Source organism: Gorilla gorilla, chromosome 9 (assembly GCF_029281585.2).
Source record: "Gorilla gorilla gorilla isolate KB3781 chromosome 9, NHGRI_mGorGor1-v2.1_pri, whole genome shotgun sequence".
NCBI classification, from domain to species: Eukaryota; Metazoa; Chordata; class Mammalia; order Primates; family Hominidae; genus Gorilla; species Gorilla gorilla.
The window spans coordinates 64,106,662-64,128,381 of record NC_073233.2 but is presented as its reverse complement, the minus strand read 5'-3'; the positions used below and the strand labels follow the sequence as shown (position 1 = coordinate 64,128,381).

Sequence of the window (21,720 nt, the reverse complement as noted above, 5' to 3'; positions counted from 1 at the left end):
TACTTTCTTTCTATATGGAATGAGTCTTATCTATATTTCTGTGTGCATGTAATGTGTATGTAAAAAATGTTGACTTTCCCCAGCTTATCAGTCACTGATAAGCGTATTTACATCATAAAACCCAGAAAAACCACATGAGGCTATTTAGTGTCTTGTAGAAACTGACCTTAAAAATTAAACCTAACACAATATTACTACAGATCAAAATTATTTAATTTGCAACTGAAAAGCAGTCTGTGTTCAGAGGACTGCAGGTTACCCTTTATAATGTGAGGCCCGTGACCTCTGTGGATAGTAAACTCTTGGCAATAGGTAGCACAATTATTCTCTTATGCCAACAATTATTCTCTCTAGATGCACTCAAACCTCTAACTTTCACAGTCTTAACCAAGGTTCTTCAACCAAGGTTCTACAACTTCATTTTGTGTCTGAAACATCTCAACATTATTCTGAGAATTACTTAGGAATACTTAGATGTGTACCTCTCCTATCTGTTTAGTTATCTGTTGAAAACTCAATCACTTTAACCATTTTCATCAGTTAACAAATATTTTGTGAACACCTACCATGTGCCAAATACTGTTAAAAATACTGGGGCAGGGCTGGGGCAATTCAGTCAATGGCCCTTTTATCAAAATTGTATTACCATGGAGAAGGAAAAATGTATGTGTAGAGAAACCAGCAATTTTCTCCAATACTTCATAAATGAGAATCAACATTTTTTTTGTGGGAATGTAAACATGGCTGGTGTTAATGCAGTGCAGTGGGGAGGCCAGAAGAGGGAATAAGCTTGAGCTCTGGGAGAAAATTTTCAGGCACCCAAGTAAAGTGGCAAGTGCACATGACACTGAAGCAATCCACAATTTTTTGCTATACAAAAAACAGATTTGTGTTCCCTTAAGTCCACAAAGACCATGATAGAATGCATCATGTACACCAGTCATGTAATGAACATGAGAGTCTTTTAGGATTAGGAAATAAGAAATTTGGTCTCTTTTCCTGTAATGGTTACTTGTTGGACAAAAGGATGAGATGGTTAATGGTACAAATTCTGGAATCAGGAGTCTGGTTCATTGAAAGTGTGACATTGATCAAGTCACTGAACCTCTGAAAGACTCAGTTTCTTGTCTATAAAATGAGAATAATAGTAATTGCCTCAGGGTTGAGTTACAATAAATTAGCACAGTATCTGGTGTGTGTTACTTCAAAAATGCATTATTGTTGCTATTATTATTACTACTACTTGGAGTAATATTTTTGTTATTTATAAAATAAGGGAATTGAAGAAAATATTTTTTTCTGCTTTGATATGCTATATTTTTAATTAGAGGGAATAATACTTGACTTATCTTCCCTGCAAAACCTAGCGGCAGAGAATGTGAAATATAGAGCATGAACTTGATATATACAGTTTGGGTAACCCCATAAACAGGTTTAGTGTGATACAAATCCCCCCACACACACACATTTTACTTGATTCTAGCACCCATTCTAAATAACTGGAGTTTGGGGAAAAATAAAATTGTAGAAAACTCTAATGAAAAAACCCACACACTCAACAGCTGGCTTTCTCTCTAGAGATTCATTTCCCATGGGGCCATTTCTACGGGAAAAAAAAAATCTTAATTGCTCCTTGCTTTCTAAGGCAAGCAGTTAAGGGAGGCTTCCACTGTGGACTTTTCCCAGTTTCTCTTTCATCAGGTTGAAAGTGTCTACCATTCCCATATATAGCGTGCGCTTTTCAACTCTGCAAGCACATTGGGAATATTTCTCGTCATTCTCAAGTTGGTGAAAAATATATCTATCTGGAATTGTCAGATGGAGCTTGCATTGGAGATTTTATTTTCTTTTATGATTTATAGAAATGCATTCATGATTTTATCTGTTATGTATGTGTTGAGATACATAAAAGAGAGACACATTTTCAATAGGATTATATTATTTGATAATTACAAGTGAATAATGGAGTGTATCTGATAATTGTTTTCATATTTATTATGTGTTAATACTTAATGTATCTTTTCATATTCACAAACACACAAAGAAATGGATATTATTATTAAGTCCTACTGAGGAACATAAAAAGTAAAAGCAAAAGAAAACAAGAATAAAACATGTCCAGTTTTATAAAATAAGTCATAGAGCCTGGATCCAACCAAGCTCTGATGATGGAAACAGAACTCTTTAACTAGGATACTTAATATTGCTTCATACCTGATCTGGAAAAGAATCCATATTTATTGGCATTTTAATTTGAAATAAAGTAATTCAATAAGGGAAGGTCATGCGTGTATTTTTAAATTTAGGTGATGAGGAAATTCTCCAAATACTCTTGAGGTCCCCTAATCTCTATTTCTTTGTACACTTTGCACCCCCTAGGATGAAATCTAACCCTTAGTTTCCTGTAATTTTACTATTGCTATTTATCACCTGGATAACCATCACTCACGGCTCTTGGTATTTAGCTTGAAGGGAGTACTAACAATGCCATCTTCTACATCCTTGTTTGTGCTGAATCACCCCTGTCACTACAAAATGAGATATGACTTTCCAAATAAGAATCCCTCTATTGCCAGCAAGAACATTTCAGGCAGCCGCAGACGTAAACTGTTGAATCAGAAATCTGGAGTTATCTGTTGACATGTCTGTAATCTCTGTTTGGATATGAATCTAAGGATCTTAAAGAGTTTAACAACTCTGTAACAGATTTTGCAGTCTATATATAAATATATTCTAAGGCAGTATACACAGTTTTTAGAACTTTAGCTATTATTCATTTTTAAAAATGTACCCACTAATAAATCCTTCAAATTTTTATTAATTAGACCAAACCTCTGGGGCCATGTAGAATGTAATCTGTTTCAATTAGTAATTTTCTCCTCTAGTCATAGAAAAATGTTCTTTCCAAGTTTGTGGTTGAAAAGTTTGGATTATTACTATGGATAAATATTCACTTATTTTCACTATCCATTGAGATTTACCTTCCTGACTGCTAATTTTCTGGGTAACTGCTAACCAGTAATAATATGGATAAATTTCATCAAATTGTGATTGAATACAGTTTAACATTGCAGATTACAAGAAGGGTCTTGGGAATAATTGTTTGCTCTAGAGATAATATATAGCCATTAGAAGGTTTGACACAATCCCATCTCCAACAAATGTATTTCCTGCTGAAAGGCTATCTCAAGATTCTTATTAGATAGATTTGCACTCTGTTCTGCAGAATGTGAACGCTCATTGACAAACTATCCAATTAATGGAATTTCTCATACGTATATGAGAGAAATATACATAAGCTTTATGTATGTTTATATACATATATGTGTGTATATATACACATATGTATATACATAAATAGAGGTGTGTAAGTGTGTGTGCGTGAGTGTAAATTTCTATGTTAAATGAATGATGTGTACAGTAAATAACTTTACTAGGTAGATTGTGAATCACTAAGAGATTTGATAGGACACAAAGATGTCCCATTTGATGGAGAAAAATTTGTGGATTATTCTCCATTATATCTAGTAAGATCATGCCAAGCACTAATGTTTTCTTAGAAATATAATTTGAGAAACATTTTCTAGAAGAAGTTTTCTATATGATACATCTTATATTTGAAAATAAATTTGCAAAATATACAAGAAAACTTCCTAGAATTCCACTGAACCCTCAAAGAAGAATAAATCACTTCCTAAATTTCTGTCCCTATTATACCTCTATGAGAATACATTCAAGTTTTAAAAAGTATTTATTTACATTAGTACCTTCATAAATACTGACATTAATCTGTATGTTTTACCTATTTTTGAATCTCTAGAACACAGCAGTATATGATATCTAGTGGATTATAATTTCATATTAGAGTTGGGAGTCCATATCCAGGAAATGTTTATATAGTGTGAACATGGACAAATAATTCACCCTTTAACTTGACTTTGATGGCTACTATCATCTTTTTTTTGTTCTTCAGTTGAAAATAATGCAAATATGAGATTAGATTAAAAACATTTTTATAACATTTTAGGCTGATGAATTATTTCGTCATATGATTTTCTTCTCTAATCATTAAGAATATGCTTACAATGAAAAAGAGATTAGGTAAAAATGTACACTTTTTAAGTTCTATTACGAAAAGAACTATAATCCACTGTAATTATCTTTAAAATATAAAACTCCAAACATGCCATCATTGGAAATGAGGGATATTTAAAAAGTAATGAAATAATCTTGGAAATATGACTACTCACAATACTTACTACCAGTGTATTTCAGTCACTAAACTTTGTATAATTGTTATATAATAGGGACTGTCTACATTTATTCATCACAGAGCCTATTACATAACAGGCACTGAGAAAAGATATGTGAAAATAATGCAAAGTGTGCTAATAGATATTGTATAAAGGGAGCATCTGAAGGTATAAATTAATAAATAAACATTCTAATATTTCCTTTATTTTATTTTAGTTATCAAAAAGTTTTGTAACTGATATTGACTTAGAATTCAGAAAATGCTCAATTTCACCGATGTGACAGAGTTCATTCTTTTGGGGCTAACGAGCCGTCGAGAATGGCACGTTCTGTTCTTCATCATCTTTCTTGTGGTCTACATTATCACCATGGTGGGCAATATCGGCATGATGGTGTTAATCAAGGTCAGTCCTCAGCTTAACAGCCCCATGTATTTTTTCCTCAGTCACTTGTCATTTGTTGATGTGTGGTTTTCTTCCAACGTCACCCCTAAAATGTTGGAAAACCTGTTATCAGATAAAAAAACAATTTCTTATGCTGGCTGTTTAGTACAGTGTTTCTTCTTCATTGCTCTTGTCCACGTGGAAATTTTTATTCTTGCTGCGATGGCCTTTGATAGATACATGGCGATTGGGAATCCTCTGCTTTATGGCAGTAAAATGTCAAGGGTTGTCTGTATTCGACTGATTACTTTCCCTTACATTTATGGTTTTCTGATGAGTCTGGCAGCAACATTATGGACTTATGGCCTGTACTTCTGTGGAAAAATTGAGATCAACCATTTCTACTGTGCAGATCCACCTCTCATCAAAATGGCCTGTGCCGGGACCTTTGTAAAAGAATATACAATGATCATACTTGCTGGCATTAACTTCACATATTCCCTGACTGTAATTATCATCTCTTACTTATTCATCCTCATTGCCATTCTGCGAATGCACTCAGCAGAAGGAAGGCAGAAGGCCTTTTCCACATGTGGGTCCCATCTGACAGCTGTCATTACATTCTATGGTACTCTGATCTTCACTTATCTCAGACGTCCCACAGAAGAGTCTATGGAGCAGGGGAAGATGGTGGCTGTGTTCTATACCACAGTGATCCCCATGTTGAATCCCATGATCTACAGTCTGAGGAACAAGGATGTGAAAAAGGCCATGATGAAAGTGATCAGCAGATCATGTTAAACAAAATAAAATCAAATTTGATTTAATTTTATCTTCTATTATTTGTTTGGAAAAAGTTTATTACCCAGTACCTAGGAACATTAAGATAAAGATATCCTGTGGGTTGAAAAGAAAAATAAAAGTAGTACAAATTGAGAAAATATGAGGAGGAATGATTCATTTCTGTTGATGTGAGTATGGAGATTAATTACATACAAATAAATTAATTGAAACTGTGATGTGTGCCAAAGTTCTTAGGTGTACTAAGGGCAATTGCTCAAATAGCTGCAACCAAAAGACTTTTTCTTATTGAAAAGTGCAGTTGCATGAATTTAAGAAATATTTATTTGCCCACTTAAAAACAAATGTGGGGCACAAAAAAAAAACCATGATATTTAATTTGGTTTTCCAACATGAAGACATAAAATATTGGTCTCTCTAATTGTTATGAGATTGTTTATTGTTTAATGCGTCTTTCATTATGTTGGGTAGGGTCTGTTCAGAGACTGCTACTTTGAAAACAGCAATACTATTGTATTTCATGCTTTTTAAATTTTTGGTGTTTCTTAAGAAACACAACACGGTAAGTGTCTCTGTTTCACAGACCCCAGGAACTGCTGTGTTTCTACTCTATGATTGCCAGTCACCAGACTGTGGTTTGCCCCTGCTGGTGTCTTCACTCTGACTGAAGAGTTGAAGAATTAGTGGAAGAAGTTGTCGTTGTAAAACCATTGCTCTCCAAATTCCACAGAATAAATTATGTTCTACTCATGTGGGATATTTGGTACACCTGTGACCAAGACATGGCACTTACATATTCTAGTTAACTTTTGCATTTAAAATAAATTCAGTATTTAGGGTGCACTATTTGTTGTTATCAATAACATTTTCTGACATAATAATGGGAACATAATTTCACATCTCTTGCACCATATTTCATGAAGCATAAGGATGAAGCTACAACTTATTTCATCAAGTCTACATCCTCAGGCCAAATAAATAAATAATCACCTTCTGTTTTGATGCAAACAATATATAGCTAAAGAAATGTAATTTATACATTTTATATTATACATTTAAATAATTAAAATTATCTGCAAAGATGTGAATATAAAGCAAGATTGGTGTCATCTGAGAGAAAAGCATTCTTTTTTTATTTAACTTTTATTTTAAGTTCAAGGGTAGGTGTGCAGGTTTGTTCTATAGGTAAACTTGTGTCATAGAGGTTTGTGGTACAGAATATTTCACCACCCAGGTACTAAGCCTAGTACCCATTAATTATTATCCTGATCCTCCCCCTCCTCCCAACCTCTACCCTTTCATAGGCCTCAATGTGTGTTGCTCCCCTCTATATGTCCTTGTACTCTCAACATTTAGCTCACACTTCTAAGTGAGAACATGAGGTATTTGGTTTTCTGTTCTGCATTAGTTTGCTAAAGATAATGGTCTCTATCTCCATCTATCTTCTTGCAAAGGACAAGATCTCATTTTTTTCCTTATGGTTGCCTAGTATTCCATGATGTATATGTACATTTTCTTTATCCAGTTTATCACCGATGGGCTTTTAGGTTGATTACCTGTGTTTGCTATTGTGAATAGTGCTGCAGTGAATATACATGTACATTTGTCTTTATAGTAGAACAATTTATATTCACTTGGGCATATACCCAGGCATGGAATTGCTGGATATTTCTGTTCTGAGGTCTTTGAGTAATCACCACACTGTCTTCCACAATGGTTGAACCAAGATACATGAGGCCAAGAATCATAAGAAAAAGCTCAACATCACTAATGATTAACAAAATGGAAATCAAAACTACAATGAGATACATTCTTACACCAGTCAGAATGGCTATTATCAAAAAGCCAAAAAAATTAGATGCTGGCAAGGTTGTGAAGAAAACGAAATGTTTATCTGCTATTGATGAAAGTGTAAAAAAGCATTCTTCTTTGTCCAATATTGAATTTTATTTACCTCAAGAGAACCTATAAGTGAAATGAACTCATTTAGACATACATACACAGAAATCATGGGCAGCATGGTTGAAAGATGTCAAACCTCTAGAGACTTTTAATATCTAAGGTACACAACTTCTTTTGGGATTACTCCAAAGTCGAAAGTAATTTATTTTGGCAATAAAAACATTTATTTGCCATTTTTGGGGAACCCTTGAAATGCCAAATTATTTTCTTGTTGTTAATAAATTTCAAAATGTGTTTTGAAAGCATTTTATCACTTGCAGCATATTGGCAGGTAAATTTGAACCATCTTTGTTACCTCTTTTTTTAAAAGGCGAAATGCATTTCTGTTTATTCTTTTGAGAGTTAGTTTAGTGTTACATAAAGAATGATGACTCCAGGTCAGTGGTCAAACCATGTTTCTGGTTTGAGTTTCCAAATTTCAAGTGAATTTGTGGATGACCTTGGACGAGTCACTTTTTGTCACCCATCCAGTTACTTTTAAGGTTGTAAACTCTGATCCCTATGTATTTTCTGCCTAATAATTTTCATGAGTCTCGATTTCTTGGCAGAGCTTAAAGCAATTTTCCCATCTGAACTTCAAGATATTTCTGTAAAGTACTTTTAAAAATAGATAGTATTGTCACACTTATTTCTACATCTGTGAGCTTAATCATATTTAAGCATTTCCAACGTCTAAGCATGAAGCCAAGTTATCTCTTTCTCTATTTCTCTTCTGTATTTTTTTCTTCCTGTCTGTCTCTCTCTCTCTCACACACACACACACACACACACACACACACACACTTTCTTCTTTTCCAATCTACATTTTCTTGAGATATTGCATATGAAGTCAAAAATCCCTAGTGTGAAACTCATCTAATAGACTTTCTCAATAATAGGTGAGAAGAAATTAATAAATTCTGGGTACTTTGACACTGGAAAAAACTTTGCCCAAACACAATTCTGTTGATGATTTTTCAGACTAAATTGAGGAAGTATATGCTTTAGAGTTTAAATAATCCAGGTTTGCATCCATGTATCCATGTTCTTTGGCTTGATAGTATGTAAACTTGCCAATACTGCATGTTCTCACTTATAAGTGGGAGCTAAACAACAAGAATGCATGGACACATAGCAGGGAACAACAACAACATAACCACGGCCTACTTGAGAATGGGGGTGAGGGGAGGGAGAGGAGCAAAAAAATACCTAAAATACCTATTAGGTGCTATGTTTATTACCTGGTGATGGAATAATCTGTACATCAAGCTACTTTGTCTATGTAACAAACCTGCATATGTACCCCAACCCTAAAATTAAAAAAGGAAAGACTTAAAATCATACTTCTCTCTTTTTTTTTTTTTTTTTCCTTGAGATGGAGTCTTACTCTCTTGCCCAGGCTGGAGTGCAGTGGCACTGTCTCGACTCACTACTACCTCTGCCTCCCAGGTTCAAGCGATTCTCTTGCCTCAGCCTCCCGAGTGGCTGGGATTACAGGCACCTGACATCATGCCCAGGTAATTTTTGTATTATTGTAGAGACGGGGTACCACCACGTTGGCCGGGCTGGTCTTGAACTCCTGACCTCAGGTGTTCTACCCGCGTTGGCCTCCCAAAGTGCTGGGATTACAGGTGTGAGCCACCAAGCCTGGTACATCATACTCATTTCACATAGGAATACTTTTATTCTTCAAGGTAAGGATAATATTAGAATACTAAAGAAGTAGTAAGATAATACTAGTAAACTGTTTAGAGGTAAAACTGCACAAATAATGACAACTTTTTGTGTGCTTCACATGCAACAGCCATTGGGAAGAGAGCTATCCCTATATTATTCTAAGATCATCTCTACCAAAATGTAAGATAGTCTTTTCCCTATTCTGCAGATGAGTACACTGAGGCTCTGAAGTACATTGCTTGTCCAAGGTAGCATAGTGAAAGTGGTATACCAAAGGTATAATCCCAGACCTGACTGACTTCAGTAATAACTTCTACTTGTACTCATTTTACCAATGATTTATTCTTTGAGGCATCTGACATTGGAACACAACCATGAGATGCATAGGACGTGCATTCCTATGATCATCTATCCTGACAGATGGCACTTTTTAGAACAATTGTCCAACCAGAAAGAAAGGGACTCACTGAAATTTTATATGATGCAAGCCAATATTTTGCTGAAATGCATAATTGTCAATGTGTAAATAAAAGAAGACAGAACCCATGTGAAAGTGAGAGATAAGATTATATTATTGATCAAGAATTTTGATCTATTTTATTTAAAAAATCTTCTTCTCATCCACACTCCTTAACTGCTCCTACACCTGAGCTGTGTCTAGAATTTTACTTATTATTTTTTTCATAATTACCTGAATCGTCCTTTAGGGAGATGATCCCAGTGTTCCTAATGTTTAAGACATTATTATAAATAGTGAGAAGTTATCATTTGCTGCTCTCTATGCTGAAGGTAGGTCTGCAAGTTTTTCACTCATTACAATAGAGATTGATGCAGTCAAATCTTTTAATTTCACTCTCTGTCTTGAAGAGGCAACTAATACCTTATTCACAGACTTATTTTGTTATCAGAGTGTCTTCTTGTATGAAATTATATTATTGGGAACTTTTTGTATTTCTATCCCTGGTTTGTTCAAAACTTTGTAAGAATGAGCTTATTATCATGAAGATTTGCAAAACTCTTCATTTCTCATTTTTTGTCTTCTCATTCTCCTTTACAGACAAAAACTATTAACTTTCATAATATTGTTTAAATATATGTATGAATGGAGTTGGGGATATAGGGTCAGTTGGCATGATTGGTCCAGTAATTTATGCCTTCACCGGTTTTCTTCATGAAAAATTCCTGAAGTATTAATAGAAATGAATTTTGGGTTTTATTTGTCGATTACAAATTCAATCTTCCTGATTATTTTGATAGATGATACACATTTAGGTATTAAATTAATTTTCTCCCGGAAATCCTTATCATCTGATCCTGGGATGATAAACTTGGACAAGTGGAGAGTTGCAGTGATTTACTATCTCAGTGGTTTAGGCTGCTCTGGGGTAACCAAAGCTCTTAAAAGTCCATTAAAGATGAACTATGAAAGATATAACTTCCACCTATTGTGGAGGATGAGCAAACTGAATTTCAAATGAAAAGAAATATAACGGTAGAAGAGGCTGTCAAAGATGCAGCAATAGAAGATTGTTAAAGACACAACACTAAAGTGATTTTGTTTGCATCCCAATTCTGCTAATTAGTAGACCTCTGACCCAGGGAGACTTTCTTAATCTCTCAGTGTTTAGCTTCCTCATTTGTAAAATGGTCATGCAAATAAAACCTGTTTTACAGGACATTTGCATAGAAGAGTTTTCCTGAACATTCAATAACAGCTATTCTTATAAGTATTACAAGGCTGGGACTGTTGCCTCTAGAAAAATATTTCTTAGAGAGTTTTAATTATACTGGATTATTGTATTATGTTTAGTGGATCTAGAGATCAGGGCATGTAGAAATCATATGTATAACTAGTTCTGAATTTCTATTAAATGTAACTAATGTCTTGCTTAGGCAAGACAGTTTAAGGAGTTTCAAGGTAAACAAAACAAACTAATATTAGGTTGGTACAAAAGTAATTGCATTTTTGCCATTGAAAGTAATGGCAAAACCCACAATAACTTCTGCAGCAACCTAAACGCTAAAGCGCTAATGATTTTGTGTAAAATAAGAAAAGTACATCACACTGTGACTGAAACAAAATGTAGTGTTAGTTTATGTTTCTTAGATGCCTTGATGCTTTATTTCATATATTTTATACTTAATACAGTAGTAACACTAACCCAAGTCAAATTCTATTAGTAACAGGAAACCAGTAGAGATCAGAAATTTTTACACAGGAAAATCTCTGACTGCAGCATCTGCAGCTCTTTACCTAGTTTGACATTTGTAATGAGCCAAAAAAGTGAAACTACAATCATGGACATCTATAGCAAAGGAAAGTTGGATCAGAACCAAAACTGCAATGTCTATCATGTTATATATTCAGTTCATTTTACGTATAGTATATTTAAACCCTGTATTGTACATTTTTGCAAAGTGTACATTGTTTTTAAATTATTTGAATTAAAATAAGGACAAACGCAACTCAAAGTTTCAAGAATAAAACAAATTCATTTACTTTCCTTTTAAAACAATTTCTCCATAGGCAACACAGACTTGGCCTATACTAAGGCAATGCCTAATTTCACGGATGTGACAGAATTTACTCTCCTGGGGCTGACCTGTCATCAGGAGCTACAGGTTCTCTTTTTTGTGGTGTTCCTAGCGGTTTACATGATCACTCTGTTGGGAAATATTGGTATGATCATTTTGATTAGCATCAGTCCTCAGCTTCAGAGTCCCATGTACTTTTTCCTGAGTCATCTGTCTTTTGTGGACGTGTGCTTCTCCTCCAACGTTACCCCCAAAATGCTGGAAAACTTATTATTAGAGACAAAAACCATTTCCTATGTGGGATGCTTGGTGCAGTGCTACTTTTTCATTGCCATTGTCCACGTGGAGGTCTATATCCTGGCTGTGATGGCCTTTGACAGGTACATGGCCGTCTGCAACCCTCTGCTTTATGGCAGTAAAATGTCCAGGACTGTGTGTGTTCGGCTCATCTCTGTGCCTTATGTCTATGGATTCTCTGTCAGCCTAATATGCACACTATGGACTTATGGCTTATACTTCTGTGGAAACTTTGAAATCAATCACTTCTATTGTGCAGATCCCCCTCTCATCAAGATTGCCTGTGGGGGAGTGCACATCAAAGAAATCACAATGATTGTTATTGCTGGAATTAACTTCACATATTCCCTCTCGGTGGTCCTCATCTCCTACACTCTCATTGTAGTAGCTGTGCTACGCATGCGCTCTGCCGATGGCAGGAGGAAGGCGTTCTCCACCTGTGGGTCCCACTTGACGGCTGTTTCTATGTTTTATGGGACCCTCATCTTCATGTATCTCAGGAGACCCACTGAGGAATCCGTAGAGCAGGGCAAAATGGTGGCTGTGTTTTACACCACAGTAATTCCTATGTTGAATCCCATGATCTACAGTCTGAGAAATAAGGATGTAAAAGAAGCAGTCAACAAAGCAATCACCAAGACATATGTGAGGCAGTAAAACCGTAGTGGATATTGTTGTCCCTATTATAAATAGGGTCCTATTATAAATGGTCACATGTAAAAGTCCTAGCTCAGAAAACAGTATCTAAAGTTAACTCTTTCACACACTAATAAGTCTGATGTAACAGGGTGATGCTTTACCCCTTGTATGGACTCTAATTACTAAGCATATTTTCTCCTATATGTGCGCCAATATTATGAAAGATGACACAATGTTCATTCACAATGTGCTTAAAATTGGGCTAAGTTTAGTCACTGGAGGAACTCACAAATGAGTGTACATACATATATGTTAAGTTGGAAGTATTCTTGTTAGTGTTGGATGTTATTTTGCAGAGTACTTTACACATATACATATTCCTCAAACTAGATTTCATGTGAAATATACAAATTCTCAGAAAAAAGTTAATACTTCATTTCTTTTTCATGGCCATAGAATGCTGATGAACAGTTTACCTAAAAAGTGTTTAAAATTTTGAAAATGCAATTATATTTAGAATTTTAAACTAGTGTCTTAATATAATCCTGTTTGTCATCATTTCACATAATTTGATAGTTAATAATGTTTTGTTTCAATGGTCTGTTTTCTTACCCTAACTCTACTCCTTGATGGGTACTCATTTACACATTCTCTTATGTTAGTAGGGTGAACTCTCTCTGACAAAAGATTTTCCTGCCCTAATCATAATGAAAAGATGAGCCAGTATACATTTTCTGACACAAAGTCTGAGCTTTGGCAATACCATATTGTCTTATTAAACCATTGATTGATAATATGATTTGAAAGTTTTCTTTGCTTCCAGCTCCTTTTCACTAACATTAAATTCTTTGACTTTGTATATAGCAACTTAAATCAAGCTTTTAATGTCTATAGTTGATAAACCAGATAAGAAGCACTGTTCAACTAAATTGTATGGGACCCTCACTCAAAGGTGACCAACAGAGTTCTAAATTGCATCCCATTTGGGCCTGGTTAAAAATCTTTAAAAGCTCACTGTTTGTCTAGATTGGTGCTTCCATAGCTTACTTGTTCTACATTATACTCTTGTTAAAGACAACAATGGAAATTTGTTTGCCCCAGGTGACTCTTGCTAAGTTAACTGCATAAAGGCAAGTGGGAGATAAAGGTGATTGCTGATGAGTGAGTTTATTTGGGATGTGATAATCCAACTACAAGGGTGCACAATTCAATTAATATGTACAAGTTGACTCTGAGAAGTAAAATATAGTTGTGGTAATGCTTGTAGGAAGATGGACTAATTCAAACACAGAAAGCATTGTTATTCATGGAAATTTACCATGGTTCACTTTCCTAGTAACTTAGAATGGATCTGAGTAAAGGTGGATGGGATACATACTCTTTCATAAATTTACATTCTGAAAGTAAAGTATGATCTGCTTGTATTGAAAATTGTGTTAACACCGTGTTTATATTTCTAAACCACCCAAATTTGCTTCTAAGAAGTCAGGATGAAGAACAAAATGCAGGGCTACTCAAGCAACAACTTCTTTTACAGAGATCGGCGTCACAACCTGACATTCTAAGGCCTTATTTTTTGGGGGGTCATTATGGCAGAGCTATTCCTCATTCTCCACTAGTTCATTTTTCCTTTTAGAAATATAAAACTTGCTATCCAACTGTATGTCAGAGTTCTAATCTCTCCTTATTATCCTGATATACATTTGTGGGGGTTTGGGCTTTTTTTTTTTAACAACTTTTTTTTTTAACAACAGCATAAATTCATTATTTCAGAATTGCCATGGGTTATGAGTGCAGGTAAAGATAAAATGGGCTTGCTGCTCAGGGTCTTCTCAGGCAGAAATCAATTTCTTGGTCAGGTCTGTGCTTCCACCTGAGACTCTGGGTCCTCTTTCCAGTTCATTCAATGTGTTTTCAGTTTTTATTACATTTGAGGGGCTCATGTCTAAGTTTGTTACATGGGTATATTGTGTGATGCTGAGACTTAGGATACAAATTATCTCATCACCCAGGTACTGAGCATGGTACAGAACTGTTAGTTTCCCAATCCTTGCCCCACTCTTTCCTCCCCACTCTAATAGTCTCCAGTGTCTACTGTTCCCATCTATATGTCCACAAGTGTCCAATGTTTAGCTCTGGCTTATAAGTGAAAATATGCGGTATTTGGTTTTCTGTTCCAGCATCAATTTACCTAGGATTATGTCCTTCAGCTGTATTCATGTTACTGCAAAGGACATGATTTCATTCCTTTCTAAGACTGTGGAGTATTCCATGGTGTATATACACCACATTTTCTTGGTGATACATAGCGTATATTTGCCACATCCAGTCAACTGTTGATGGACACCTCGGTTGATTCCATGTATTTGCTATTGTTAATTGCTCTGTATTCAACTTACAAATGTATATGTCCTTTTGGTAGAATGGATAACAACAGGAAACAGACAAATTCCTAGGCTGACAGGGTTGGGTCCAGGTGAAACTCCACCTTCAAGCCCAGGACAGTCTAAAGCCTGAAAGCCAAGCTGCTAGTTCCAGACAGAATCCATGGACAGAGGGAGAACTCCCATCCCCACCTTACCCACGCTCTTGATTGATTCTTTCTGAATGATGCCTTTTAACCAATGGAATGGTGTCTTTTCCAAGCCCACCAATAAAACAATCAGCATGCATTCCCCAGTCTAAGCCCATAAAAAGCCCAGACTCAGCCTCACATAAGGCTACCCACTTTTGGGTCCCCTCTCACTGTTGAGAGTGTTTCTTTCACCCAATAAATTTTACTGAGCCTTACTTACTCTCCAGTGTCCATGTACCTCATGCCTCCTGGTCTCGAGAGAAGAACTTGGAACTCATGGAACTGCAGAAATGAAAGAGCTATAACACTTCCTCTCACTTGCCAAACTATGGGAGTGAAGAAGCTGCTGGGCACCACTCCCTCCTGCTCACCAAACGACAGGAGTAAGAAAGCCACAACAGAACAATTTGTTTTCTTTTCAATATATACACAGTAATGGGATTGCTGGATTGGATGGTAGTTCTGTTTCACGTTCTTTGAGAAATCTCCAAAATGCTTTCTGCAGTGACTGAACTGATTTACATTCCCACCAACAGTGTATAAATGTTACCTTTTGTTGGAAGCCTCACCAACATCTGTTGTTTTTTTGGCTTTTTAACAATAGCTGTTCTGACTGGTGTGAGATGGTATCTTATTGTGGTTTTGATTTACATTTCTGTGATGATTAGTGATGTTGAGTATTTTTTCATGTGTTTCTTTGGCCACTTGTATGTATTTTTTAGAAAAGTGTTCATATCTTTTGATTACTTTTTAATGGAGTTATTTTTTGCTTGTTGAATCATTTAAGTTTCTTATAAATTCTGGATATTAGACCTTTGTCATAGTTTGTGAATATTTTCTTTCATCCTGTAGGCTATTTGTTTCCTCTGTTGATAGTTTCTTTGGCTGTGTGAAACTCTTCATTTAATTAGGCCCCACTCATGAATTTTTGTTTTTGCTGCAGTTGCTCATTTAGCAATTGCTAAATTGCTGAACGCATTTAGTCACAAATTCTTTCCCAAGGCCCATGTCCAGAAAGATGTTTCCTAGGTTTTCTTCTAGGCTTCTTACTTTTTGAGCACTTACATTTAAACGTTAATTCATCTTAAGTTAATTTTCGTATATGGTGAAAAGTAGGGGTGAGGTTTCATTCTTCTGCATATGAATAGCCAGCAACATTTAATGAATAGGAGGTCATTTTTTTTTGACTTTCACAATTGTCAGATGGCTGTAGGTGTGCAGCTTTATTTCTGGAATCCCTATTCTTTTCCAATGTGGTATATGACTGTTTCTGTAACAGAGCCATGCTCTTTTGGTTACTGTAGCTATACAGTATAGTTTGAAGTCAGGTAATGTGATACTTCTGGCTTTGGTTTTTCTCTTTTCTTTTCTTTTCTCTTTCTTTCTTTTTTTTCTCACTATTCAGGCTCTTTTTGGTTGCATAGGAATTTAAGCATAGTTTTTTTCTAATTCTGTGGAGAATGACGTTGGTAGTTTGATAGGAATAGTGCTGAGTCTGTAGATTGCTTTAGGCAGTATGGCCGTTTTAATGATACCAGTTCTTTCAATCCATGAGCATGGACTGTTTTTCCAATTCATTGTGTCATGTATGACTTCTTTCAGCAGTGTTTAGTTTTGTAGTTATTATACAAATCTTTCACCTCCTTGGTTAGATGTATTCTTATGCATTCTATTTTTTTAGTGGCTATTGTAAATGGGATTGTGTTCTTGATTTAGTTCTCAGCTTGGACGTTATTGATATATAAAAATGCTACTGATTTTTTTTTACATTTATTTTGTATCCTGCAACTTTACTGAAGTCATTTATTTGTTTAAACAACCTTTGGCAGAGTTTTTAGTGTTTACTAGGTATAGAATCGTATTAGCAGCAAAGAAAGATTGTTTGACTTTTTCTTTTCCTGTTTGGATGCCTTTTATTGCTTACTATTGCCTGATTGCTCTGGATAGGACTTTCAGTAGTATGTTGAATAGGAGTGATGAGTGTGGGCATCCTTGTCTTGTTCAGTTTTCGAGGATAATGCTCCCAGCTTTTGCCCATTTAGCATAATGTTCATTATGGATTTCTCATAGATGGCTCTTATTATTTTGAGGTATGATTTTTGATGCCCAGTTTGTTGAGGGTTTTTTATCATGAAGGGATGTTAGACTCTCACCAGTTGTGGGCCCCTCAACTTTGGATTTCCCAGACTCTAGAACTATAAGACACAAATATTTTTTCTTATTAATTACCCAGACTATGGATAATTTATATGTTATAGCAATGCAGATGGAGAATGTTTTTTTAATTTTTTTAAATATGTGTATGCAAATATCTCTCTTCTAATAAGGATATCAGTCACATTGGATTAAGGGCACACGCTACAATATGACTTCATCTAGTCACATCTTTCATGACTGTATTTTCAAATATATATCATTCAGAGGGATTGGGCTTTAGAACATGTATTTTTAGAGAACACAATTTAACCCATAGTAAGTAACAATAGCTTAAGATCTGTATTGGTTAAAAATGTATAATGGAGGTTCACCTACTTTATACCTAGCTAGAAACATGGTGCAGAGAAAATAACTAAGAATTACTGAACCCAAGAAAGAGCTTGTATGAAAATGCTAACAGAGAGAAATAGCCTAGAAGTAGGACACAGTATAAACTAATGTGTCACAGTGTGGCCAAGGACTCACCAAGTGTTAAAGTAAAATGAATCCTATCTAATTATTAACTTGCCCTAGGAAGGAATCTTACACTGAGGTAAAGTGCCAAGAATCAAGTATCTGAAAAGTATTATAAGAACAATTGAAAGGAGGATTAGGGTGCTAAATGCAGTAACTAATGAACCACCAAAACAAAGTAACTTAAAAAGATAGGTTTATATTTCTTTTTTATGCAATCAGGTGATTATGAGTATTAAATAAGGCAATTAGACCCTCAAGATGTGTCTTCCATAATACCATCTAGGGAGTTCAATTCAGTGGCCACATTTTGGAGTATGAAAATGAGGAGAAAGTTCAGGTTTAGTGGCTTTGGCCTTTAGGAGATTATTCTTAACTTTACACATAACTTTCTTCTGATCTATTGTCAAAACTTAGTAACAAATGTATACTACTGTTCATAACAGTCTCTGAGGATCTTTTGCATTTCTGTGGGGTTGGTTATATGCACACAACCTAGAAAATTTAGAGGAAGTGGATAAATTCCTGGAAACACACACCTTCCCCAAATTAAATCAGGCAGAAATTGAAACCCCGAACAAACCAAATTATGTTCTGCAATTGAATCAATAATAAAAATTCTAGCAACTTTTTTTTTAAATAAAAGCCCTGGAACAGATTGATTCACAGGTGTACCAGATGTACAAAGAAGAGCTAGTTACCAATTCTACTGAAACTATTCCAAAAAATTGAGGATGAAGATATACTCCCTAACTCATTCTTAAGCCAGCAACACCCTAACACCAGACTCTGTCAGAGGCACTCACACATACACAAAGGAAACTTCAGGCTAGTATCCTTAAAGAACATAGATGCAAAAATCCTCAACTAAATACCAGCAAAGTGAATCCACGAGCACAATGAAAAGTTAATTCACCACAAGCAAGTAGGTTTCATTCCTGGGATGCAAGGTTGTTTCAACATGCATCAACCAATAAATGTAATTTACAATATAAAGAGAATTAAAAATAAAAACTATACAATCACCTCAACCTATTCAAAAAACTATTTGAGAAAAATCTAACATCCCTTCATGATAAAAACCCTCAACAAACCGGGCATCAAAACAACATACCTCAAAATAATAAGCGCCATATATGAGAAATCCACAGCCAACATCATGCTGAATGGGCAAAAGCTGGAAATGTTCTCCTTGAGAACTGAACAAGAAAAGGATGCCACCACTCATCAGTCTTATTTAACATACTACTGGAAGTCCTAGCCAGAGCAATCAGGCAAGAGTAATAAATAAAAGGCATCCAAATAGGAAAAGAAAAAGTCAAACAATCTTTCTTTGCTGCCAATGTGATTCTATACCTAGAAAACACTAAAGACTCTGCCAAAAGGTTCCTTGAACTAATAAATGACTTCCGTAAAGTTTCAGAATACAAAATAAATGTAAAAATCGGTAGCATTTTTGTGTACCAATAACATCCAAGCAGAGAGCTTAATCAAGAATATAATCCCATTTACAATAGCCACCAAAAGATAAAAAATAAAATACATAAGAATACATATAACCAAGGAGGTGAAAGATTTCTCTAAGAACTAAAAACAAAACACTGCCGAAGGAAATCATACATGACACAACCAATTGGAATCAGTATCATTAAAATGGCCATACTGCCTAATGCAACCTACAGACTCAGTACTATTCCTATCAAACTACCAACGTCATTCTTCACAGCATTAGAAAAAAAAAACTATTCTTAAATTCCTATGGAACCAAAAAGAGCTTGAATACCAAAAAAAAAAAAAAAAAGAAAGAAAGAAAAAAAGAAAGAAAAATAGAAAAGAAAAGAAAGAAAAAGAAAAAGAAAAAACAATGCCAGAAGCATCTCATTACTTAAATTCAAACTATACTATATAGCTATGGTAACCAAAAAGCAAGGCACTGGTACAAAAACAGACATATACACCAGTGAAAAAGAATAGAGAATCCACAAATAAAGCTGCATACCTACAGTCATCTGACATTTGAGAAAGTCAGAAAAAAAAAACCCTCCTATTCATTAAATATTGTGGGGATAGCTGGCTATTCATATGCAGAAGAATGAAATTTGACACCTACTTTTTACCATATACAAAAATTAAGGTGAATTAAAGTTTAAATGTAAGAAGTCAACAAGTAAGAAGCCTAGAAGAAAACCTGGGAAACATCATTCTGAACATGGGCCTTGGGAAATAATTTGTGGCTAAATGCATTCAGCAATTTAACAATTGCTATGTTAGCAATTTGCAACAAAACAATAATTCATAAGTGGGACCTAACTAATTAAATGAAGAGTTTCTGCACAGCCAAAGAAACTGTTGACTGAGGAAATAGCCTACAGGATGAAAGAAAATATTCACAAACTATGACAAAGGCCTAATATCCAGAATTTATAAGAAACTTAAATGAATCAATAAGCAAAAATTAAATAACTCCATTAAAAAGTGGTCAAAAGACATGGGCAGTTTCCTAACATATACAAGTTGCCAAAGAAACATATGAAAAAATACTCAACATCACTAATCTTTGTAGAAATGTAAATCAAAACCACAGTAAGACACCATCTCACACCAGTCGGAATGGGTATCATTAAAAAGCCAAAAAACAACAGATGCTGGCGAGGCTGCCAACAAAAGGTAACATTTATACACTGTTGGTGGGAATGTGAATTAGTTCAGTCACTGTAAAAAGCACTTTGGAGATTTCTCAAAGAACTTGAAACAGAACTACATTCAACCCAGCAATCCCATTACTGTATATATATACAAAAATAAAAATAAAAAATAAATTGTTCTGTTGTGGCTTTCTTACTCCTGTAGTTTGGCAAGCAGGAGGGGGTGGTGACCAGTGGCTTCTTCACTCCCATACTTCAGTGCGTGGGAGGGAGTGGCACCCATTAGCTTCTTCACTCCCACAGATTGGTGAACTGGAGGAAGTGTTACAGCTCTTTGACTCCTGCAGTTCCATGAGTTCCAGGTTCTTCTCTCAAGACCAAGAGGAATGAGGTACATGGACACTGCAGAGTAAGTAAGTCTCAGTAAAATTTATTAAGTGAAAGAAACACTCTCAACAGTAAGAGGGGACCCAAAAGTGGACAGCCTCACATAAGGCTGAGTCTGAGCTCTTTATGGGCTTAGAATAGGGAATGCATGCTGACTGATTTATCGGTGAGCTTGGAAAAGACACCATTTGATTGGTTAAAAGGCATCATTCAGGAAAAAAAAATTGAAAGAGTGGTTAAGATAGGGATGAGAATTCTCCCTCTGGTCAGTGGATTCTATCTGGAACTAGTGGCTCAGTTTTCAGGCCTTAGACTGTCCTGGGCTTGAAGGTGGAGTTTCACTAGGGACTGAACCCTGTCTGCCTACGAATTTGTCTCTTTCCTGTTGCTAAAAGTTCGACACGTTGATAATTATGCATTTTGGCAAAATATTGGTTTGCATCATATAAAATTTCAGTGAGTCTCTTTCTGGTTGGACAACTGTTCAAAAAAGCACCATCTGTCAGGATAGATGATCATAGCAATGCATGTCCCATGCATCTCATGGCTGTGTTCAGATGTCAGATGCCTCAAACAATAAATCACTGGCAGAATGAGTAAAAGTAGAAGTCATTACTGAAGTCAGACAGATCTGAAATTATACCTTTGCTGTACACACACTTTCATTATGTTACCTTGGACAAGCGATGTACTTCTGAGCCTCAGTGTACTTATCTGTAGAATAGGGAATCTATTATCTTACATTTTGGTTGAGATGATCTTAGAATAATATAGGGATAACTCTCTTCCCGATGCCTGTTGCACGTGAAGCAGACACAAAGTTGTCATTATTTGTGCAGTTTTACCTCTAAACAGTTTAGTATTATTATCTTACCACTTCTTTAGGATGGAGGTTAATATTATCCTTACTTTGAAG

The 21,720-nt window shown here is 35.3% G+C and overlaps 2 protein-coding genes across 2 annotated transcripts; both read left to right on the top strand.

Annotated features, from left to right (window-relative positions):
• The first annotated feature begins 1,652 nt into the window (after positions 1-1,652).
• On the top strand, positions 1,653-5,738 carry LOC109028795 (olfactory receptor 5M3). Its single transcript, XM_019036053.3, has 2 exons — positions 1,653-1,784; positions 4,471-5,738. Exon 2 carries the CDS (start codon positions 4,515-4,517, stop codon positions 5,436-5,438), a length of 924 nt encoding a protein of 307 aa, XP_018891598.2. The 5' UTR covers positions 1,653-1,784; positions 4,471-4,514; the 3' UTR covers positions 5,439-5,738.
• Positions 5,739-11,612: 5,874 nt separating this feature from the next.
• OR5M9 (olfactory receptor family 5 subfamily M member 9) lies at positions 11,613-12,545 on the top strand. Its single transcript, XM_004051130.1, has one exon. It carries the CDS (start codon positions 11,613-11,615, stop codon positions 12,543-12,545), a length of 933 nt encoding a protein of 310 aa, XP_004051178.1.
• Positions 12,546-21,720: the final 9,175 nt, after the last annotated feature.